A 25,142-nucleotide genomic window follows, 5' to 3' on the forward strand; every position below is an offset into this window, starting at 1 on the left:
TGTCTTCCCTTCTCTTTCTAGTTTTATATTCTCTCCCCTTGTTATTTCCCTTATCATTATTATTATTGGTGTTAGTAGTAGTTCCATATTATACTTTAGTTACTGGACTGTTCTTACTCAACCCGTGGGAGTTACAGTCTTTCAATTCTCCTCCCCCTCCCCACGAGTAGTTGGGAGGAAGAAAACGGGGAGTGAGCGAGTGGCTGCGTGGTTCTGAGTTACTGGCTGGGCTTAAACCAAGACAAAAACTCCAGTCTTGTTGAGAAAAGCACAATCCCTAGAGAAGGACTGCTAGTATGTCTTACGTAGATACAAACCTCATGAGACATTATGGAACAGATCCATCAATAAATATTTTTATTTTTGTTGATAAGAAATATCAGTATTTTTTTTTAAATGAAACTATTATAAGGAATTAATATAGTTATAGACCCATATTTCTTTTGAAGTAGTTTTGCAGCAGAGTTTTAATTCATCTCTCAATTCCCTGTCCCCCCAATAGCTACACCAACAAAGAAACTTACAATAAAACAAAAATATTAGTATTTTTGCAGGGTTTTTTTTGCGGGGGGGGGTGTTGTTTGTTTGTTTTTTCATTAAGAGCTGACATAAACAAACTGTTATAATTTTGCCAGCTGTGTACCAAAATCTCCAAGGTTGCCAGGAATCAAAAGATAACACACTGAATGTCTCAGAGTCTAAGGGGAAAGGAGCTCAAGTAATTATTTGCAAGAAACAGGTGAGAGCTATGGCCCATATGCCAGCAACCCTGTGGAAAGTGTCTGGGTAGACCTCCAGCACAACCCTTGAGCCACATGCTGTAGCCATAGCACAGATTTTACTTGAGCAGATCAAGAACCATTCTGTTATTCATCCTGCCTGTAGACCACAATCTTTTTGTTGCTTCAAGTATACCCTAAAGCTTACATCAGAAATCCTCATCCAGATAGGGCACAGAAATGAGTTGCTGTTTTGTGACCTTTATATACAGCTTTCTAAAATGGGGGGTTAGATTTTTTTTTTAAGATTAAATATTTGGTCCTTAGGCTATCTTTGCTTTGTTTTCATTGTGCTTTGTATTTTCCAGTTTTTTCTCACTTTCTTTTGCATTTCTTTTGACTTGAACATGCTGCTGTGTGTGCTTACAGTTTTTCACCTTGGGCTTGGGCAGCGGTTGCTGAAAAGTGTTCTTCTCTTTCTCTAAACTTCAGCTGAGTCCATGGAAAGATCTTTCTCCCTTCTGGAAGAAGGAAGAGCACTGATAGGTAGCAGTCTCCTTTCCCTGCTGAAGCATTTTTCATCCCTTTTGTCTTTAGCCTGTACTGTTCTCAGCCTGCACTGAAAGATGCAGGGTTGGAACTACTTCTCGATGATAATTTTAATTGCTTTCTGAGAACTCTAGGAATCTCCATTCCCCTCCATAGAAGACCCATGAATTTTCAATGTATGGAGGCAGTCTTCAAGAAAATATTAAGAATGTAGTTTGTGCTGACTAACTTCAGGGAATTAAATGAATAAATATATTCCTATTCATTCCATGCACATATTTTATTGTTTGTGGAGTTCTTTTAGTTGGTTCGTTTGGTTTTTCTTGGTCAAACTGTTTGAACAGCTAAGTTTCTGATGTTTTTTTGCTACTATGGATGAGTCTGGTGCTGGATGCTAACCAACACTTGTTATCAGTGATTTTAGTGATTATCAAGTTCCCACAAATCACATTTCTTTCAAGGAGTGGATAAAGCTAATCATTATTTTATAATTAACATGGACATACGAGGAAGTTTTTTATGCTTTGCAGTCTGGTAAAATTTGCCTTAATGAAATAAAAAAGTATAGCCATTAATTATACCTTGCAATAAATCTTTAATTAATATTACTAAAGTCCCTAAAGGACTTGTTCTTCAGAAAATGTTAAGCCTGGTGTTAGCTTGGTAAGAAAGAAAAATTATTGCTGATACTTCTTCTCAAATGTGATCCTGTTTCATAATGCTTTTTGAGGCATGAACCTGGCACTTCTGGCTGCACGTGCGTTGAAACACATGCTGTGTACCATAGTGTCTTACTGTATGACCCAGAACAGTTTATCTGCTTTTCGTAAAACTAAACTTGGTTGCAATTGCAGCTTAAAAGTGCAAGAGCTTTCCCATATGGTCAGTTCTAAGAAGATTTGAATATTATTTTTTACTCCCTTAGAAGAAATAATAATAAAAAAAAGAAATAAAAAATTTTTAAGTGACTTAGCTTTTGTTTTTCCTTTGTGTTTCACCAGTTGAAAAGATACAGAGCCAGTGGGATGAAGTGCATGGACACCTCCAAAGCCGGAGACAACAGCTTCATGAAATGTTAAAGGATTCAACACAGTGGCTAGAAGCTAAACAAGAAGCTGAGCAGGTTCTTGAACAAGCAAAAGCCAAGCTTGAGTCATGGAAAGAAATTTCCTACACCGTGGAAGCTCTGAAAAAGCAGAATATGGAGCTCAAGGTCACTACCAAGAAAGAAAATATTTACATTTAATTCGATTGTTAAAGAAAATCTTCTCTAACTCTTGCACAATACACATTGAGAGCAACCTGTTTATCCCTTATTTCCCACAAAAATATTAGAAAGAAATTAGCTTACGATGTCTAAAATGTATGTCACATACTCCTTGAATGAAAGGAGTCGTAGTTTATCAGTCATAACAAATAGCTGGCTAATCTTGCAGGAAGAATACCTACCTTTCAAACACAAGTATTTCTCATATCTTCTGTACAACAGCGTCAGCTGCAGACTGGGAAATCCTATCATATTGGTGTGTCTGTCTGCACTAATAACGAAGCCATATAAATTGTCTGGAAGTAGTAAAGGAAAAAAACCCACAAATATAACAAACTATATGGAAATATTTTGAAAATCAAGCATTTTAGATTTGCCACAAGATAATCTCACTGGGTTTAACCTTAGCAGGGTTATTAACTGCAAAAAAACCTGTAATGGCTGCTCTTGTGACTTTAGCACACATGTTGTCACATTTTAGGTGATAAAATGTGCACCTCAGTTAACTTATGTAGTTGAGCTACAGCTCAAGTAAGCAATGCAAATATGTCCTAAGTGTTGCATCAGTTTTTAAATTTCTTGTTATGGAAATGGTTGCATTCATACTTTGGTGGTATTCTTCATGAATAAATTTTGAGAATAGCTGTTTCAGATTAATAATATCTCATTTTCTGGTTGGAGAAAAACAAGATTGAAACCAACCAATTGATCAGCCTGTTAAAGTGAGTCCTGCCTCCATGTTAATGGAATGTTGCATTTTAGTTATTTGGGAGAATAGTTACACAAATATTTTTTTATATATTATCCTCTCCTGCCCACCTAGACTTTTAACTCCTACCACTCAGCTGTTTGGTTAATGTTTGTGGGCTTAGAACAGTCTTATTTTCACAGCTGACTGGTAATGAACTGCTGTGAACAATAGAGGGGTGAGGTCCTCATCAACTGATTTTACTACCAGACAAAGTATGTGTATAACTGCACAATTGGTCTTCAACTATCTCCATCATCAGTTAATCATTACCCTTCTGATATTTAGAAGTAGATAAAAAAAATTTGTTGGGGTATTTACATGCCTTTTTTTCTTTCCTTTTTTTTTCTTTTTCTCTTTTTGCTTGCTTGTGAGAAGCATAAAAATGTTCATCAGCCCATTGTTTTAGGGCTGAGGTGTGGTCAAGTTTTCTCATTTAAGATTATACCATAAGGGTCATTGCTTGTGAAGGCTGGATTATGGAAGGCAAGGGCAATCACTCACTAATGTATTGGAAAGCATTATAGATTCTGCATAGTACTGTCATTCAGCATAGAGGACTCCCATTTGTCACTGTCTTTCTGCAGAGATAGAGTTCTGGCTTCTGCCTAGTGTTTGTTTGTTTTATTGTTTTGTTTTTTTTCTTCTTACAAAAAGCTGTAACAAAGTCAGTGTCCCAGCTCAGCAAAGACTCTATTAACAAAAAAACAGTTCTGTGCAAACACAGTGTTACGTCATTGTGTTGGAGAGTTTTACGTCTTGAACACAAATTACTTAACTAGGAAAATAATCAAAAATAGAGTCTTAGAAATGGATTTTTTTACAAGAATATATGACGTTCAGATGAAGTTCATCTAAAAGTGTATGCTTTTTGAAAAAATTATGTGTGTTTTGGAGAAACGTTCTTCAAGGAGAGAAATAAAAATATGCCCTTCTCCATCCACCAAGTTATAGAGAAAGTATACTGGTGTACTTAGTCACAGAATATATCTCTACAAATTAACAGAGTTTTTGAAAGGATACCTGCAGATTCTTTTTAGTCCTTTTTTAAAAGAGATGAAGGACTTTGGCTATCAGTATCTTCAGCCATTCCCATCCCAGAGTGGATTCAATGTGACATGTTGTGTCAAATTACAGACATTAGTCTATAATCCTAATTTCCTTGTCACAGCTAGTCCATCTTAATTTGCTGTGCCCTCATGAACATCAACAAGCACTACTGTTCCATGGTTGTTTACTTTCATTTGTTTGGTTTTGTCTAGCCTTTCTCTCTCAAGTCTGGAAGAAATTCACCTCTGTCTTAGAGAATGAGAGTGGTGGTGATGGTGTGTTATTTTCTTTTTTCCTTTTTTTTTTCCCCCTTTCTTTTGTGCCAGCTTTCCTAGAAAAATTATTTTTGTCTGCCAGTAATTCCTATTGTGTCGAATCCCTCATGAAAGCTTCTCAGATGTGACAGCATCAGCTGTTTTGTTTGTGCTTGAGATAAAGGGTCATGAATTTTAACAAAAAGGGAAATATTTTTTGAGTTTAGCAGCTTTAGATTTCTTCTGTAGAGTATTATCTAAACTGAAGGACCTAGAAATACATCAAGCCCTGAAAATAAATGTTTTCCAGGCTTCTCTGCCAAACACACATATTTTGGTGTTTTCCCCTGAATATATAGAGCAAGTATGCTGTCTTTTGACTTCCTATTACACTGATGAAAATAAAGCTTTCATTTCCATTCATTTGTGTTGAGGGAAAGAGAGAGGTCAGTGTGAGTCTTAAATAAATTCTTCAGACATATTCATTTTGTCAGGTCTGTATCTCAACACAGCTTGGTGTGAGAAAGTAGTCACCAAGTGTTCTGATTTGTTCGTTAAACATTATAGGTCTGCCTAAAGACAGCAGAGCCAATGGAAAAATTCCCCTTTAACTGAACTGTAAATCAGGGCTTGTGTTAATGCTTTTCTGTTGGTGCATCCTTACACATGAGTAAATGGAAAGCTCAGCAATATTCATCTTGATTATTTATTTGTTTCCAGTGCCAGCATAAAGCAAAAATCTGTAACTGGCTTGTATTTGGCCAATGATATTTTTAATAGACTTTGACACATTTCTGACATTTAAATGAAAAGTAACCAGTTACCATGTAGCTGATAATCAAAAATATTATTCCTTTGAATTGAGATTAATTCAGAGCTAATTTGCTGCGCATTAAAACATATTTTTCATTCTATTTTTTTTTTTTTCTTATTTTTATATTTGAGAACTAAATTCTAAGCACTAGGGTTGGGTAAGAGAATCAGAATATGGCAGTTTGGCCAATGAGCGTCTTTACCCCTTAAAGCCCTGGTTTTTGTTGTTTATTAAGTGATGACTGCAGATGGTTAACTCAGCAGGCTGAAGGTTATAGGTGTATAAATAGTACAAATTCACACTTCAGCTCCTTTTCATCCCCAGGTCATCTGAACATCAGCTAGTGTAAAATTAGTCTCTTAAAGCAATACTGGGCTTACGTTAAAAAGCATAAACCTGCTAGGATTGCCCATTCACTCCTAGCCTCCTTATTTTGGCCAAAGCTAGTGAGGCATGTCTTCTCCCTCTCTACCAGTTTAGCTGGGGTGGCCACAATGAAGAGGAAGGAGGATAGAGACAAGGTTTCCTTTCTTTTTTTCTTTGACCACCTATTTCTAGTTCACCTAAATAGGAAATTAAATAGCAGTCTGATTACATTCCCTGCTCTGTTGGGATACAAAAGACCAGGCAACCTTCTACTGACATAGTCTGGGAGGTGAACTTTATGCCTTGGATTTGTGGATAAGACTGAGGCTATCTTTCTTGCCTTGTCATCTTCTTACAGGGGCGGATAACTTTGTAGGTATTCTTTTGCCAATCCCTGTGTACTAATATAGTATGCAGTACAGTCTCTGCATTTTTTGAATTTTAGTAAAACAATTAAAAATTAAGTTAATGTTATTGAATGTGATGCAAACACTGGAATAGAATTCCTTGATTAAAAACCCCTTATGTCTATAAATTAAAAAAATAATTCTTTATGTAAGTAAATAAAGCATACAGAAGAGGGACAGAAAGACGGCCTGATTCTCCAGATTTGTGATATATACACTTGCTCAGTGTGGGAATTTACGTGTTCGGAATTGGATGATGCTGTACATACATATTGCTATATTTGAACCTCTATGCATCTTTTATTTTATTCCATTGGGCAATCCTAGAATAGAATAAAGCCGAGCTCTAATTTCATTGCTTGTTTTTAATAAAGAATCCTTAATTACACAGACTTTCTTCCTAATAACATCAACTAGTGTCTTATAATTAAAAATAAAAAATATATTTATCCCTAAGTAACATAATAAATGCACAGCCTTAATTCTTTAAGTCTTTTAATAAACTCAGCAAATTTCAGTGATAACACAGAAAAAACACAGAGAATGCTTTAAAATATGTCAAAATGAAATTAGGGTAATTGACTATCTTCCTTTAAAAAAAAAAAAAAATAAAATTGAATGTAGTTTTAAGAAGCTAAAACATAGATGAGACCCAAAAATATTTAAGGGAAAAGAGAAAAAAAAACAATGCCAAAAATTTAATTCTAAAATATTCATTATAGTAATGTAAGATAGGAGTTAATGGGCCTCTGGTAGGACAGGCAGTTAAAACATGTACCACAACACTTTGTTCTCAGTGTCTGCGCACAGAGCAAAGCTGAAGCAAGGCATACACTCCTCAAAGCTGTTGAAAAATTACAGACCAATTTCCAGTAAAGTAGAAAATACAAATTGTTTCTGTCAGCAAAGCTCTTTATATTCATCATTTCTTTCCTGAATGATGATCTTGTGTTGTAATGTCAGGAAGTTAATGGATTAATGTTGAAGTTAATGGTGAGAACACTACTTTTGGAAATAACCTTGTAATGGATCTTTCCATATATTTATTATAACACTGGGTTTGGAAGGTTTTATAAGGTCATTTATATTCACATGGGACTGGGCAAAAAAGAGCTTACTTTCAACGTAATGTTTACGGGCCATTGACTTACAATACAGACAAAATGTTATGGTAACTTCTGTTATGTAAAAGCCAGTGAACAGTCAGTCGGCTGTGATATTTTGCTGGAGAAGAGAAGCTGTATATGTGCATAATTTTAAATGAAAAGAAAGAGTATAATAAATATGGCTAGACCTAAGTGTTGAATAAACACTTGCTCCATGCTTAACACAGGGGAATGACTTAAATAAATTGTTTAGGCATCTTCAGCTTAAGTGAGCTTAACCATAATGTGCTCAGATGGGTTTCAGGAGCAGGGGTTAGTAGTGCTCTCCTAATGTTTGATTAGTATAAATAGGATCCCTTGTTCGAAATAGAAAATCAGGCTGCTGTCTTGGTATCTGAGTTTATCTGCTGCACAGTAATTGTGTATCATCTGCCATCTCATGAAGGAATAACACAGGAAAGAGAAAATACATGAATACATGTTTTCAGTTTTAAATTATGGAGAGGACCTAGAGATGTTGAAGCAGCTTTTTAACAGGTAAGGGGTTGGGGAAAAAATCAAAAACTCCCAAAAAACTCCACCTGGACTCTTCAAAGATCAAGTATGTTTCAGGCCTAATCTCAATCAAAATCAGCTTTCAGGCTTTCTAAGATGAAAACATGAGTGCACAAAATATTAAAAATGTTTTTTTTTTTAACTTAGTATTTAGACTCTTTAATCGGAGATTACATATTTAAGTTCAGCTTTCTGTGGAGAATTCCTTATCTCAGTCAAAAGAAGATTTCAAAAGGAATGCTGCTTTGGGAGGATGATAGGGGAAAACCCTACTTTTTCTTCACAGACATTTCTCAATTTGTGTGTTAAAGTATAATAAAGAGTGACAAACCTTACTGTTTATTTTTTGTCAATAGCTTCTAATGTTTACATTCAATTTACTGTTGCTATTTACAAATACAAATTTTTCTCTTCCTTGCATCGTCCCTTTGATTGGCTAGTTAGTCTTTGCCTAGTACAGAAATACAATTAGACCATCAATTAGCTTTGCTCTTCCATTTTGTTGTTAGACATTATGGATTAAATATGTAACTTCAGTGCATTTATATGGAAATTTGTGATAAGAAAAAGACTAACAGGAAAGATACATGAGAGCTGGTTGCTGGTTGAATGAGTGTTCCCTATTTCTTGGCTTGCTTCTGTAGTGAGACAGCTGGCCCGGGTTGAGTGGACAAGGAAGAAGAGAGGAGAAAGAGGAGAGGAAAGGGTAAAAAAGAATTACCACGATTTAAGAAGCTTTCTTAATACTAAGAAAGAAGCATAAATTAGCATTATAAAGACATTAATGTTTACCAATAGTATTTTGCTGTATTGCACACTTAGTGCTGCTCCAGTAGATGGCACTAATTACATAAACAATTCACTAAAAGTAAATTCAAAATGAGTGAAAACACAGGTATTCATTCTCCAAATATCAGTATTATTTCACAGTATAAAAAAGAAAATTAAAACATATAATTTCACTGTATTTTCCATCTCAGTATAACTCAACATCACAAATGGTGATAGTTTGCATAATGCATAATAATGCATCCATCTATTTGTGTGTCAGAAAAAAAAATCAACATTCTAATCAGTGTTTATCAATTTGAGCTGTTCTGTTTTATCCAGCATTTAGGATTTGGTTGCTTGCTCCTTGCAGATATTAGAAGTAGTCATATGGTCTGATGACTAAAATAATTTAAACATTTAGAAAGACTCTGACCTTAGTTACCAGTGAATCTGAGAAAGTTGGGTTTTTTTTCCTTTTGCTTTTATATTGGTGGCATAAGTTGTTCATCTTCTCTAATAATCATAAAATGTGTGTGATCATTTTATGGTCATCTGAGGCTTTTTTTTTTTCTTTCTCTTTTTACTTCAGCAATTTTCAAAAGAAGTACGACAATGGCAAATAAATCTAGATGTGGCAAATGACATGGCACTTAAGCTACTCCGTGATTATTCAGCAGATGACACCAGAAAAGTAGAACTGATGACAGATAACATTAATGCAACGTGGGCTGCCATTAATAAGAGGTAGGATATAAATTCTGCTATTAGGTTTGTTATTAAATTTCATTAACATTCATTGTCGAGCTTTGACTGGAGATTATAGAAGATGTAACTTCTGAAAATGTCATGATTATAGTGAGAAAGGAATGAATGATAATGATTCTTCTGTCATATTTTTTGGAACTATGTCTTTGGAATGCCATTTAATTTTCACAAATAAAATTTTGCCTCCTGCCAATTTTCCTCTGCTGTAATCAATTGCCAATTAATTTCAGTTGATAGGTTGTATATTTTAAATATTTAAAATATACAGAAATGTTGAAAGGTGTTTCATATTTGTATGTACTATCTCCACATCACAATCACTATAGTGATTTTTGAGTCATAAACTTAATCTGAAATTAACAGACATATCCTACTGAAGCAGGTTCAAAGTAGAAATGTTATCCTGTAACTTTAAAGCAAATCTCTAGTCAAGAAAGTTTTTATTAGATTCTTGATCACATTCTTGTTTACATTTCAGTCTTGCAGTGTTTGGGTTAGATACCGACTGCTTACTAAAAGCAATTTTTGCAGCTTGCTACCAAATTGTGAATCATCTAGTAAGTAATCTATAAGATCAGAACATACTGAAGAATAAAAGTCAACTTTCCTTATAATAGTAAGGGTTTTAAAACATTGCACATTAGATGAGATACATAAAATTTAAATCATAATCACTATCTTGGATTAAGTTTTATAGCTTGTAACTTAAACTAGAACTGAATTAGATCTGAACATGTTTTTAATTAAAGTCTGTGAACAAGGCCAGAAAAGTCAATTTAGTTAATTATCCAATAAATTCAGGAGATCTTCTTATATAATGGAAGTTACTTAAATCACTGATAACTACAGAAATTTATTCCCACTTTTTTATTAATATTTATATAAATTTGATATTCATGTGAATGAGTAACTTGAACAGTATTTTTTCTGAAGCAGACTCACAATTGACTTAAGATTCTGTTCAAATGAGAGGAGAGATGCTATTGATGTCCACATAATAATATGATTTTTTTTTTTTAACAAGATCAATAACTGGTAAATTAGTATAAACAGTTAATATCTGACTGCATTTCTCCTGTATAGTAGTAGCCATTTTAGGCGTAGTAGTAGTAGCCATGTTTTTTTAAGAAAAAATCTCTGTGGTTTGAAAAAAAGGCATGGGGGAACATCTGTTCCTTGCTAAGAAAGCCTGGGTGTCTAATGCTCAACATTTTCCAAAATGCTCAAGCATTTTCCATAAGTAGGTAAAATCAGTAGCTCAAAGGGTTACAAGGGAGAACCAAAGGAAATTGCTTTTGTCCCTGTGTATAACTACAACACCTGTGGTGAGATGGCTTTGTAATCCTGAAGTCCAGGATGTGTTTGTAGCTGCTGTGGGTGCAATCAGCGATCCTAGCCAAGAGTGTGTCTTTAAATCTGTTAATGCTTCAAGCACAAAGCCAGGTGTGTCTGGTGTTGGCTAAATGTGAGAATTGCCATTGGTGCAAGGACTCAGCCAAGTACTAGGCTAGCAGAGTATGAATTCTCCACGAAACACTCCTTGCAAGCTTCTACAAAACTTATAGAGTTGTTCACATCTTATGCATTAGATTAATTGCTGTAGTAAGTGCTTTATGAGTTAGAAGAGAGCTGTTAGGTGACTAAGTTGATATTTCCCATTATGAAGTACAGAAGGATAGGATTAAGCTTGAGCAGGTAACTGTAAAACTAGAGTTTCATAGTTTTTGATTGTATGACTTTACTGCCTTTCTAATTTTTTTTTTTTTTTTTAATTCAGTGCTTTGTATATAATTTTTGTAAAGCTTTTCATGATTTGAGAACTTGGAAAAAGAATCATGCTGCAAACAGTAGATGATAAGCTTCTTTAGGGGCTGTATCACATTTCTATCTGTCTTCTGTGAGACATTGATAAATTCAGACATACTAAGGCATCAAGTCAGCAAAAGACTTGGAAGATTATCCTCTAGATTTTTCAGGTTTGCTTGAAGCAGTAGCCAACCTTTTTGCTCATGGCGCAGCTTCTGGGTGAGAAATTGAAAGAACCACCCAGATGATTTCTTTTGATGAGCAGCTCTGTGGAAAGAGAAGATGGAGTCCATAGGCCTTTGGATGACTTAAATGCCAATTTTTTCTGGATTGGGGATGTGGATATTTTGTTTTTTCCTCCATCTATGCTTCAGCTTTCAGGTTATCGCATAGAGCAAAGCAAATTATTTCTGGTTGGTGGGGATCTTTGGAGTCATAAGATAATACTTACTCAATAGAAAGAAGACATAAGAACTCTTTTGTCACAGGCTCCAAGAAAGGCTAGTTCTCCACCAAGTTGCATATGCAATGATATATCAATGAGTGTTATTTTCATCTAGACCATAAGTAGTGTTGTGGTTACTCAGTGGCATGGCATTGATGTTGAAATATATTCCAAATAATGGGCTTGACCATTTCTCTAGTATTTTAGAAATAGTTTTATCATTGGTTATTAATATCTTTAGTGCCAAGAGGACATATTCTGCTAAAGATTTTAATTTCTTTTTCCTATATCCTTAATTTAAATGGCCTAATTATTTTGTCGTTATTTTCTTTTAAAAAGAGAAATTAAGAGTGGCTTACATTGTTTTGAACTGGTTTTCCTCTGGTCTATCAGGATCAGAATTATGTGTCAGTGTAAAAAATGTGAAACCTCAGTTTCCATGAACCAGATTTGTAAAACAACAGGCAGGCAACCAGCAATAAAATTCCATTTTGACTGTTGGTAATAGTTCAGCCAAAGCAAGTACTTTAGTCATTAAGGCAACATCTGCCAGCTTGTGTTTTGTTTTGCTTAAGTAGATTTGCAGCTGATTGCTGTGTGTTTACCCTTTGCCTTACTGTTCTGTTTTATAACACTGAACTATAATGAATAACATTCCAACTCTTTTAATAGCCAAGTTGGTAAGTGCTTGATGGTTGCTTTTTTCACTCTCCACTTTTTAATGTTTATTTTTGTTGGTACTGCAAAAATACATCAAAAAGCACAGGAACTGATCAGTTGGACAAAAGCCAGAGTGACTTGTAAACAGGTCTCTTCCTCTCCTCTTTAGAAACATTGACTCTCCAAGAAATAACTGTATTATTTAAGCTGAGGCAATTAAGGCAAAGGCAATCCGTATTGCTGGCATTAACAAAAATAAATCTAAAAGATGAACTAAAGTATTCTCAAGAGGAAAAAAAAAAAAGTACAATGAAGGAAGCAATCATTAGAAATTTACTATATATAAAAATGTTTATTGTGTTAGGAAGGGAGTATTACTCTCTCCTTTTGTGGGCACTCATATTTTATGTGAATTATCATATAAAACATAAACACTTACTTACATTTTTTTCTTTCCAGGGACTCTACCAAATGTGTTTAAATTTCACTAATTTAAATATTAAGCTGAAAAGGGACTTAGATCTTTCATAAGTGGAGCATATATTATGACAAAAATAACATAATGTACTCTGAGAGTTAGAACTCCAATGCATTGCTAACAGACATCTTCAAATATTCGCATTGTCCGCCAATTCCTGTGCTCAAGTTCAATGGAACTCAGACTGCACAGTAGGTGTTAAGAGCTTTCACTGCTTAAAATGCTTTTTTGGCTCCTCAGACAAGATATAGGACACACAAATCAGTCAAAACATAAAAGGTAACTTGCCCCATCCCCCAAGGATATGGGCAGTGAAGAATCAATGTATACTTAGGTTTATGTTGTTGTTATTAGTTAAAGTTGTAGGAAGCTAGAGACAGAGTGGCAAGGAGTTGAGTTTCTAGACAAACTGTTTGAAAGTTCTGAGATACCAATGCCCATATTTATCAAAGAATGGTGTTAATTTTCAAATGCAGCCAGTTGTACAAAGACCTTGATTTTGTGTGTTAGCTGGACAGTATGAAATGCAAATGGCCAAACAATATAAGGTCATAAACACTACAAAAGTATATTGCTTATCTGTTTACTTTGTAAATGCATACTATAACAGGAATTGTAAGTGTAGAAAAGGTCATAATCTAGGTTTGGTCTTTGGGCAGTAAATCTTTCCTTATCAATGGTTGCTTGATATAAAAATACAATTTTTAGAATGTAAACTTTTTCTCTACATAATGTTTGTAAGTATAATTTTATTGCCTGCACAGAAAGAACTTGAACATTCTGCTAGGGACAGGTTTTCTTAATATATTGTACATGTCATAATACTGCTTTGCTTTATAGCACTTTTGAAAGTAATCACATTTGCTTTACAGTTGAATTGCATTCTGGGCAAGGAAAAACTGCATTTATGCACGAGCAACAGCCAGGAGTATGAAGTGTGTTAAGTTATGCTGAAGATTCATGGTTGTTTTCGGTAGCTAGACCTTTCTGGGAGCCATCTCTGAAGAGCTTATTTGCTCATTTAGACTTGGACTGCTGAAGTCAAGAAGGAAAGAATTCACAATCTGTTTTACTTTAAAGAATATTCTCATCTTCTAGATTCTCCAAGCAAACTCAGCCTTTTATTTTACATTCTTCTATTGTTCCTGGGTTCAGGCTGAAGCCGGGACATATTGCTTTGAAGGTTGGTCTGCATTCCTAAAATCCATGTAATTCCATGTGTAAAAACAGCTATCATAGTTCTTTGTGCAGGCACACTTCCTTCAAGCCCAGTGAAACAGCTAAATTAAAAAGTAAGTGGCCATGGGAACCTTGTTTATATGGGAAGCTTGTTTACGTGTCTCTGCCTGCAGTTGTTCTTCTGGCTATAGAGCTATATTCACGTGGGTTTGAGCGAGAAATCATTTCAAATCTGGGACTTCAGATGAAGATGGTCAAATGTCAGTTTCTGCTGTAATTTTTTTTCTATCCCCCCTCCCCCCCAACCATGATATGGTAATTTTTATTTTTATCATCATATTGTGGTGATTTATTGATTATTTTTTGAAATAGTTTTGCCAGGCTCAAGACAATAGATATGTCAAGTGACTTCTTTTTTGCAGCCAATATGTCACACTGAAGCTTGTTCTTTACACCAGCTTAACAACAGATATTTAAAATTGCAAAGAGTGCTGGAAAGCATTGCAGTTGTAGGGTAATTATTTTGTTTTATGAGGGATCTTCATAATAGGTGATTATCTTTGTTGCCTCTATTATTTAAGAAGGTCAACTTTCAGTCTAGGTGTTTTTCACATGCTGTCTTTGAGAACTTTGCTTGGTTTGAATTCTATAATAATTTAAGTAATTTTACTTAGTCAGTAGAACTATTCATGTTGAATGAAAGTGAGTGTCTGTAGTCTCAGGTATCACACCCAAGATTATGTACAAGGGTACAAGAACCCTTTAATTTTCATTAAACTAATTTGTTTCACTTTGTCAGTGCAGCACTTCATGCTTCTCTCCAGCAGTTAGTAACATCAGCAAACGCTGAAGAAAAACTCTTTTAAAGAAAAACTCATTCTTACTTGATGAAAGAATGTTAAGGCTTTTGTGTGTAAAGTATGGGTATCTTTGAAGTTTCGTAAGGATTGAAGTATTTTTTGTTTTCTTCGTTCTATTCTGTTACTATTTTTTTTTAAACAAAATAGCGCACTGTCAGAAATGGATTATAAAAAGGGTTCAAATACTACTCCGACAAGGTTTAGATGCTCTGAGTTTAATTTGAGATAGATAATTTTTTTATGTTTTACTTGGTTAAGTATCATCCCTTAATATGTCTATATTAAAAAGTACACCTAAAAGGCCATTTGGGGGAGAAAGACTGTTTTATGATGATAGATAAAAGGGAGTTTACCTATTTGAAAGACATTCTACGAATTACCTGCACTCTCAAACAAATATTTATGTACAAAATATAATCTTAAGTTTATCAGCAATGACATCAGTTTAGATTTCTTTGTTATTTTTTCTATCTAATACCCCTAAGAATAATGACATTTCAGCCACATATAGGAAAAAAATATAAAAAGACATAAAATTCCAGATGAATCTCCTTTAAATAGGAGATTTTGGAAGTCATCTTAGCTCCTTATATTCTAGATTTCTCCTTTGTTCTCCACTCAGCTGACTGTACTTTTTGTGCAGTACTGACACCACTATGTGGATCCAAATGAGAGGTCAACTGAAGGTACTGAATATTTGTGGTTCACTTTGTGAGAGAGCTGCTGAAAAAGCAATGTTACCCAGAATGTGATGTGATTCATCATTTCCACCTTTGCAAACTTATTCTTGTGATTTTTGAGAAACACTTTTAGGATTTAAAAGAAGAAAGAGTTCTTGAGTTATTTCAGGAGAGGGAAGCATCAGTAATTCAGTACTTGACTAAAAGGATTGTGGATCCTTGTGACTTCAGGGACATGTTTCTTAAAACTCTTAATATCAGTGTGAATAAACTTAATGTTCCCACCACTTGAATAGCTACATCTGTAGGCTAGTACCTTTATTGCTTCCAGAAGGACGATAGATCACCTGTAGGTCTAAGTCCTCCCACAGACAAACAGAAATGACCTCAAAGAAAAAAGTGTTGTTTTTATTAAATCTGTTGTTTTTATCGAACTTGTCTGTCCCACAAGCGGCTTGCTGAGGTTTCTTGGACACCATGTATTCAGCTGATTGATAGTTTAGTGGTTTGGGTTGTTAGCTCTAATCTAATGTTAATGATTTCATTATATACAATTAAAAAGGACAGCACTGGCATTTTGCAAAGTGGCTTTCAGCTTCAAATACTGAGGGCAAATTAATAATTAAAAATAAGCAGGAAAAGTGAAAGCAGAACATCTGGAAGACCATTCCTTACGACTCGGACAGTTGCTCTTTCTATTTTTTATTTCTTCTTCCCCCCCCCTTCTTGGTTTATATTTTGGTCTTGAGTGAAATGGAATTGTGCTACTTTGTTCATATTTACCATGTGTTAAATGCTGTTTTTTCCTTTTTGATAAAAATGAGAACAGTTCTTATGCTATAGTGAAACCCATCTTGACAAAATCATTAAATAGTTTATGGCACAGAATTCTGAAGGAAGAGCAACTTCTTGGACTAACTTCAACCATAATCGGAGCTTAATATGGACATTTCAAAGAAACACTCAATTTAAGAACTCTCATTCTTTTGCAAACATAGGAGGTGCAGGACGAGAAAGGTACTAAGGAAGACGTAAGTAAGACTGGTTTTTTGTGAGAAAAAGAACAGAAATGTCAATTTTCATTCTTGCTCTATTAGAAGATTAAGACAAATGTGTTGTTCTTTTTCTTAAAGGTGAGATTTTTTCTGAAGTAATCAGAGAGTTTTAGTCTTTATTTGAACAAGAACAGAAGCTAGTGCTCTGTGCCCTGAAAGACCAACCTTAAATCTGTTTCCTATTAGTCTGCAGATAAATTAACAAAGTGTAGCAAACTGATTATTGCTCTCATCCAAACCTTATTGCAACAAATGAATGTCTTTCCTTTCCCCTCAATAGACTTCTTATCAGACTTTATGTCCTTTAAAACAAACAATGGAACAGAAATTAATAAAGCTGATGGGCTTGCAGAGTGCCAGCAAAAAGGAATTTGACCTTAGATGTCATTTTTTGTTTGCATTATTATTCTTGTGATAGCCTTGTTTTGTTTTCCCCAATGTTTTCTATGTTTGTTTAGGGTTTTTGGGTTGGTGGTTTTGTGTTTTGTTTTGTTTTTCTTAAACAGCATTTCCTTGCTATTGTAAGCTGTGGTGTTTCATGATAGCTTCTGATCAGCTACTGTGCAGGCAGTGTAAGCTTCCCCCTCACTGGCTTGTCAGTCATGACTGAAACCGAGAGGATAATTCAGGCTGTCTATTAAATTTTTAGTCTCTGTTTGAAAGCTACCACCACCAAATGTGTCAGTTTGACAACAGTGGTGCTTGTCTTTTGTGTTGTGGCTGTGTTTTAACTATGAATGACATTTCAACCACATGTTGCTTTTATATAAGCTCATAAAAAGAAATAGACGAATTACGATGAGTAGTTATAATTTTGGATGAGGGTCAGTGGCACAAGAGGCTGATGGCTATGACTCTTACTGACCAAAGCAGAGACCTGGGGAAGTGGCAATACTGAGGGAAGATGGGAAAGCAGCAAATTTAGGTTAGGGGTGGTGAGAAGTCATGAAGGAAAGGTGAGATTAAACTGGTAAATCTGAGGATAGAGATTTTAAGGTGTATCTGATACATAGAAGGGGAAACAGTAAGTAAGCAAGGAATCTGTGAAAAGGAAAAGGTTAGTTTGTTCATGTTGCTAGCATCCAGTATCAATGACATCTTGACTAATACTCCCAATTTAACTATACTGTGCTGCATTCCCTGACGAATTTAAAAAAAATATGGAGCTTTTCCCCAGCTAGGAATATTAAATCTCCTGCAAACTCTAAGAAATATTATATCCTGCAAGTAATAAGAAATAATAGCTCTTGGAATTATCACTCTGGCTGGCATATCTGCAGATCCTTCCTTTGTGAAGTATACGTAATCTGTTATGTATCTGATAGATATCTGCTCAAGCACAATAGTGCCTTGTGGCAATGAGTTAAATAGGTCCACTTTCTGTTGGTAAAGACAGAAAAAAGTATTTATCTGTTTAAAACATGTACATATATTTTTCAGATTGCATTTGCTCGCTTGACACAATATATGGTAAAAAAAAAAAAAAGAAAAAAATTATTGGAATTACCTAAGTGCCAAGCTTGCAACAACCATTTCCCACTTTCTACATTATATCTCGTTAGCATCTTACATTTTCTTTCTTATTTTCTTTATTTTCCTCTTTTCCTTCCTATTATTTTTATGACCTTTTTTTTTTGTGTGTGTGTCAAGTTAGACAAGTCTCATTTGGTGGCTGTTTTTATAAAATCTAACTTTGAGGCATTTTCTGTACCCCACAACAGGACTTTTGTATGCTGATTTCAGTTATTGTTTTAAAAACTGAAAGACATGCTGCTGTTCATCAGTAATGGTAAACAGTTCAGAAATTTCCATGAGTTCTTGGTGTTTAGAGCATGTCCGAGATTCATAATTCAGTGATGTTAATTAATCACTAATAGTGTCCATTGCTCTGTTATGAACCATATTCCTTTACTGATTCCAAGAAGGTACATTTATTTTTGTGGGTGTCAATCTTTAAGTTTCGCAGTGTGGTTTTACTCCAAGGGATAGGAGGCAATTCTTCCAAGTATGTCCTCTCTCTTTGTTTCTGTCCAGCAGAATTGACTTGTTCAAATAAGATGGCTCTAAGAAACCATAGTTCTGATCTGCCTTTGGTGACACCGTTCCTTTTAATACTCTGCCAACCCCTTGGAGCTGTGGACACATGTCACTGTTACTACTTCTCATGTTGAGGAAATGAAAGTAGAAGCATGGAACATTTTTATTAAATTTTGCTTTGGGTAAATTGGTTTTCACGTCATGTCACTGCTTTAGTCATTTTATGTCTGGTGTTACTCTCATTTGTGTTGGCTGGGACAAGGTATCCAAGCCAGCATTAGGAGAGTGAGGTAATATTGGACATAATGGGGTTTTTTATTAATAATCTTTCAGATGCTAGTATGTGTTGACATCTTCATGAAGCTGTTGGTCTTGATTTTAAATACTAAATTCCTTCAAGGCTGCAGCTAGTTGAAGAAGCCAGCAGTGTAATACGGAGTTTAAAGTCCTCCTTGTAGTGTCTGGTATTTTGTACACATCTATACTGAATCTTTCTGCTGTTGCATTCCTGATGATATCTTTCATCTGGAATTATTCACAGTCCTGCCTGGGTTAGACTATTCCAAATATTTTCCATCTTGCTCTTCACACCCTAACGCTCAGAGCTGAATGTTGTTTACATTGACTACATTATATGTTCTTAATCTCAGTTTTGTTTCATTCAAGACGTTTCTGTAATTTTCCATCCCTGCCATGGTTCCTAAATAGATCCCCACCTAGGGACTTAACTTGTGGATAGTCAATAAAGCAATATAATCTATTACTATTTTTCATTTCTGTCTTTTATTTAGTTCTAAGAAAAAGTTGGCAAATGTATAAAGAAATGTAGAATGACATTTACGTGTGAAAGCAGAAATCTTTAGCACCAATTTCCAAAACGGGGCTTCATTTCTGTTTCTGATGGAAACACAACACTTCAGTATTTGTATAGAGGTATTAGATGTATATTTATTCTTTATAGATGGTTGCTCCTTCTAAATATATGTTTGTTTTGGTACTGTCTGATTATGGAGGGGAAAGATTTAGCTAGTCACAAATATTAAAGATTGTTGAACGTATAGCTTGATGTCCAAATGGAGACCACTGATGAGTGGCATCCCTCAAGGATCAGTATTAGGGCCAATGCTGTTTAACATCTTTGTTGGCAATATAGATAGTGGGGTTTAGTGCACGCTCAGCAGGTTTGCCAACAACATCAAGCTGTGTGGTGCAGCTAACACGCTGGAGGAAAGAGATGGCATCCAGAGGGACCTTGGCACGCTTGAGAGGTGGGCCAATGCCAACCTCATGAGGTTCAACAAGGCCAAGTGCAAGGTCCTGCACCTGGGTCAGGGCAATCCCAAGGACAGCTACAGGTTGGGCAGAGACTGGACTGAGAGCAGCCCTGAGAGGAAGGACTTGGGAGTGCTGGTTGATAAGAAGCTCAACATGACCTGGCAGTGTGTGCTCGCAGCCCAGAAAGCCAACCGTGTGCTGGGCTGCATCGAAAGGAGTGTGACCAGCAGTCAAGGGAGGTGATTCTCCCCCTCTACTCTGCTCTTGTGAGACCACACCTGGAGTACTGCATTCACCTCTGGGGCCCCCAACACAAGAGGGATGTGGACCTGCTTGAGTGAGTCCAGAAGAGGGCCATGAAGAAGATCAGAGGGCTGGAGCACCTCTCCTATGGAGACAGACTGAGAGAGTTGGGCTTGTTCAGCCTGGAGAAGAGAAGGCTCCAGGGAGAAGAGTAGCCTTCCAGTGCTTAAAGGGCCCTACAAGAAATTTTTACAAGGGCAGGTAGGGATAGAATGAGGGGGAATGGCTTTAAACTGACAGAGGGGAGGTTTGTATTAGATATAAGGAAGAAGTTCTTTACTGTGAGGGTGGTGAGGCACTGGAACAGATTCCCTGGGGAAGCTGTGGCTGCCCCATCCCTGGCAGTGTTCAAAGCCAGGTTGGACAGAGCCTTGGGCAACATGGTCTAGTGTAAGGCGTCCCTGCCCATGGAAGGGGGGGTTGGAACTAGGTGATCTTTAAGGTCCCTTCCAACCCAGAACATTCTATGATTCTATGATAATTATGTTCATGTGGTATCATCAGAAGTTTTCTGTCCCACATGACATCCTTGTCTCTAAATTGGAGAGACATCAATTTGATAGATGGACCACTCGGTGGATAAAAAACTGGCTCGATGGCCGCACGCAAAGAGTTGTGGTAAATGGCTCGATGTCCAGTTGGAAACCTGTAACGAGTGGTGTCCCTCAGGGATCGGTGTTGGGACCAGTCCTGTTCAACATCTTTGTCGGTGACATGGACAGTGGGATTGAGTGCGCCCTCAGCAAGTTTGCTGATGACACCAAGCTGTGTGGTTCGGTTGATACGCTGGAGGGAAGGGATGCCATCCAGAGGGACCTTGACACACTTGTGAGGTGGGCCGATGCCAACCTTATGAAGTTTAACCAAGTCAAGTGCAAGGTCCTACACCTGGGTTGGGGCAACCCCAGGCACTGCTACAGGCTGGGCAGAGAAGAGATTCAGAGGAGCCCTGCAGAGAAGGACTTGGGGGTGTTGGTTGACGAGAAGCTTAACATGAGCCGGCAGTGTGCGCTTGCAGCCCAGAAGGCCAACCGCATCCTGGGCCGCATCAAAAGAAGCGTGACCAGCAGGTCAAAGGAGGTGATCCTGCCCCTCTACTCTGCTCTCGTGAGACCCCACTTGGAGTACTGCGTACAGTTCTGGTGTCCTCAACATAAAAAGGACATGGAGCTGTTGGAGCGAGTCCAGAGGAGGGCCACGAGGATGATAAGAGGGCTGGAGCACCTCCCATATGAAGACAGGCTGAGAGAGTTGGGGCTGTTCAGCCTGGAGAAGAGAAGGCTGCGTGGTGACCTCATAGCAGCCTTCCAGTATCTGAAGGGGGTCTACAAGGACACTGAGGAGGGACTCTTCCTTAGGGACTGTAGTGGTAGGACAAGGGGTAATGGGTTCAAACTTAAACAGAGGAAGTTTAGATTAGATATAAGGAAGAAGTTCTTTACAGTGAGGGTGGTGAAGCACTGGAATGGGTTGCCCAGGGAGGTTGTGGATGCTCCATCCCTGGCGGTGTTCAAGGCCAGGTTGGACAGAGCCTTGAGCCACGTGGTTTAGGGCAAGGTGTCCCTGCCCATGGCAGGGGGGTTGGAACTAGATGATCTTAAGGTCCTTTCCAACCCTTACGATTCTATGATTCTACATATATCATGTGCTTAGCTCAGACTGGGTGAAATGATCAAGCCATATTATAGTTATTAGAATAATGCCATTACTTGATATTTGGGACTAATAAAATTATTAAAATAAGCCATTCTTGTTCAGATTGTCATTTTGAATAAGCTTCAGCATATTAAACAACCATATAGAGCAAATTTGAATGCACAGTTGTTATTAAAATCTTTTAAGAATTTACTTAATTGGGACAGAAAATATTGCAGGTACTGGACAGCAAATTATTGGGTTTTTTTAGATCAGAAGTACGGATACACATGACAGAATTACAGAAGTTGAGATATCAAAATAGCACATAAATATCTTAAAGACCTATGAGAACAACATGTCATGATAATTCCATGTGGATTTAAAAATATCTATTTATTTCCTTAATTTCCTTGTTCAGAATTTTATCCTTTAGCTAGAGATTGTACAGTTATATAAATCACTTATAAACTATGAAAATTTAGACATCTGTGGCTATTGCAAAGCATGGAATTTGTGAGAAATTAGTCCAAAACTGTATTTCTCCATGACATTATGATTATTTTATACAGTCATGCGTATGTACCTCACACTGCATGAGCAGAATGAAGTGGAGATCAAGTAATGCTACAGGGTTTTTTTTACCAATGCACTTATGCATTTACTTGTTTGCATTCTTAATAGGAAGGTTAACAGGTTATCTTTAGTCCATCCATGTATACATAATAGATATGTTAATGTCAGTTGAACTTAATATTTGTTAATTGCAACACAAGGCTGTCATCTCCAGTATTTATCTGAGGTTAAGAAAGTTAAAAGTTGGGTTTTTTTTTTTTTGCTTTTTTGCTTTTTTATGGTTCTTCTGAAAGAACCCATTTAGTTTTTAGTGTTTTACATTATTTTTCCTCCCTTGAACTCTTGACATAATTGTTCTAATCTAATTTCTAGGAATCCTTTGTACTACCAGAATAGAGCTTGAAAAATTAAGATGACTACCATTTGAAAAAAAGTAATATCCAGGCTAAATAATGGGGCATTGCCTGCATGAGCTACATCAATACCACCCCTTGCCACTCAGCTATTTTCTTGTGATGTCTATTGTGGATATAGATTGTTTCATTTCTGTAGTCAACTTTATACATACAGGTCTCTGACAAAAACTTTTTCCTCTCAAGCTTTGTGCGCTGTCTATACCTTGTTAGAAAACTTGAGCCATGACTTTTCTGAATAAAGAGCAAAACATGAAATAGGGAATAATTTAGTGATTCAGATATTCTGGTAGGAAATCATAATGCAATGCTATAATGACAGTGTTACAATACTCAATACCAGATCTTATGGAATGGGAAGGTGATTTTTATTTTAAACAGTTTCATGTACCTACATACTGTTGGATGTGTTTGTCCCAGCTGCCTGCCCAGCATTTAGGCACCAAGATGTTTGTGAGTGTTTTATCCATAGGAATTCCTTGGGATAACACAGAGCACAAGGAACATCACCTAATGATTTTTCATCACATCTCCTGTGGTCTTCTTAAGGGGTCAACACTGTGCCGATTTTGGCATGTGCTTTCTGTGAACCTAGGTAAATAACATATAGCTTGCTGTGAAATGTGACCCATTTTATTTGCTGGCTTTTGCCTTCTTGAAGTGAAGGCCCTGAGCAAATTTGGTATATATTAGTCCATGGGCATTGATGGGATGCCCTCATGATTCTGGAGGGTGCAAAGAAGACAGAGCCAGGTTCTTTTGTGTGATGCTCAGTGACAGGACAAGAGGCAATGGGCACAAACAGGAATACAGAAGTGTCTTCTGAATATCAGGAAACGCTTTTTCACTGTGAGGTTGACTATGTGCTGGAACAGGCTGCTGAGGGAGGCTGTGGAATCACCATGCTTAGAGGTACTCAAAAGCTGTCTGTACATAGTCCTGGTAACTTGGTCTAGGGACTCTGCTTGAGCAGGGGGTGTTGGATAAGATGGCCTCCAAAGGTCCCCTCTAAGCCTAACTGTTCTGTGACCAAATTTATGGAAATGAACTACTGCCAATGTTGTTTTTCATGCTTTCTACTGATTTCTCTCAGGATCAGAAGTTAATATTGTTTCTTTAACCATACCATAATCAAAAATTTCATTCTTCTTTTGCTGATAAATTGATAGTAAAAGTAAAAACTGGAATGTTTTTTAAATTTTCTTTTCAAAAGTATTCATTGGGAAAAATGTAGTTATGTCTTCACATTTTTGGAGACTTTCCAAGGGATCCATGTGATAGGTAAAAGTTATTTCTTGTGAAATTATTTGGGTATATGTGCAGCTACTGGTTTTTTTTTGGTTTGGTTTTTTTTTTTTCCTCTCCTAATTACCAGAGATGGATACACTAAAAAGAAAATGGCTGTCAAGTTAGTATTTTAGAATGTATTGCCATGCTCTTTCACCTGTGAAAAACTATAAATATAAACATGCTTCCTGGAAGGTGTGCAGGGATGCAATTTTTCAGCTAATTGGAAAAAGTAGAACTAAGTCGAGACCTGCCAACCAGGTTTCAGTCTTAAGATATGATGATGATTATTTTATCAAATACAATCATGAATATAAGCCTTGAACTGACAAGAGTTCAAGCTGGTTTTAGTAAGATTTTTATTTAGATTTAGGCCTCCTATTCAGAAATAACAGCAGCTATGTGGAAATGATTGGTTTTAAAAGGTGAGTTTGGTTCCTTCCGCAAAAAGAACAGGATTGAGGAACCTTGATGTTTCTTTGCAACTAATATTACTAAATTAGGTTATATAGATATAAGAAACAGTAGGCAATCTGCCATCTCTCTTTCTTGCTCAGATGCTAACCAATTTTGGTTACCAGATGCTTCTGAGCTGAAGATTACAGAGCTTGACCTCGTCTGTCATCTTTATTTCTTTTTAGCAGTTTTATGCCTATTAAAATATATTAACATATTGGAATAATTGTTTTAAAATAATTTGAGTCCATCTATCTGATCTGTCAGCATCTGCGTGTAGTGTGAGTGCTACTTAAGGTCAATGTTTTAGAGGAGGGAAACAAAATATATATTTAAGTGCTTATTTAGTGTTCCTCTCACTTAAGGTGATGCATGGTTCAAGAAGAACTCTAAGTGCTGCTGGAGAAGTTTTCCAATATGGAAACTGAGACTTCTTTCTCTTGCATGGTAGCAAATCATTGTTCTGCTAGGCCACTGAGCTCAGCCCTGAGAGGTTGCAGCTTTAAATGAAAAGTACACTAACAGTTTAATAGTATCCTTTGTGAGGCCTAATTGATTTCATGTAATGCCATCAGTGCATTTCACAGTCTTATTAAATTTAGTTGTTTCTACAGTAATTAAGGGTA

The 25,142-nt window shown here is 36.3% G+C and overlaps 1 protein-coding gene across 15 annotated transcripts in view; it reads left to right on the plus strand.

The window, feature by feature from the left end:
• Positions 1-25,142, plus strand: part of DMD (dystrophin) — a 1,118,883-nt gene that overhangs the window by 829,375 nt on the left and 264,366 nt on the right. For all 15 annotated transcript variants that reach the window (XM_030475728.1, XM_030475726.1, XM_030475707.1 and 12 more), the window contains 2 exons: positions 2,270-2,481; positions 9,196-9,350. In XM_030475728.1, the coding sequence (XP_030331588.1) occupies positions 2,270-2,481; positions 9,196-9,350 (367 nt within the window). The remainder of the gene's footprint in view (positions 1-2,269; positions 2,482-9,195; positions 9,351-25,142) is intronic.

Source organism: Strigops habroptila, chromosome 2 (assembly GCF_004027225.2).
Source record: "Strigops habroptila isolate Jane chromosome 2, bStrHab1.2.pri, whole genome shotgun sequence".
Lineage (NCBI taxonomy): Eukaryota > Metazoa > Chordata > Aves > Psittaciformes > Psittacidae > Strigops > Strigops habroptila.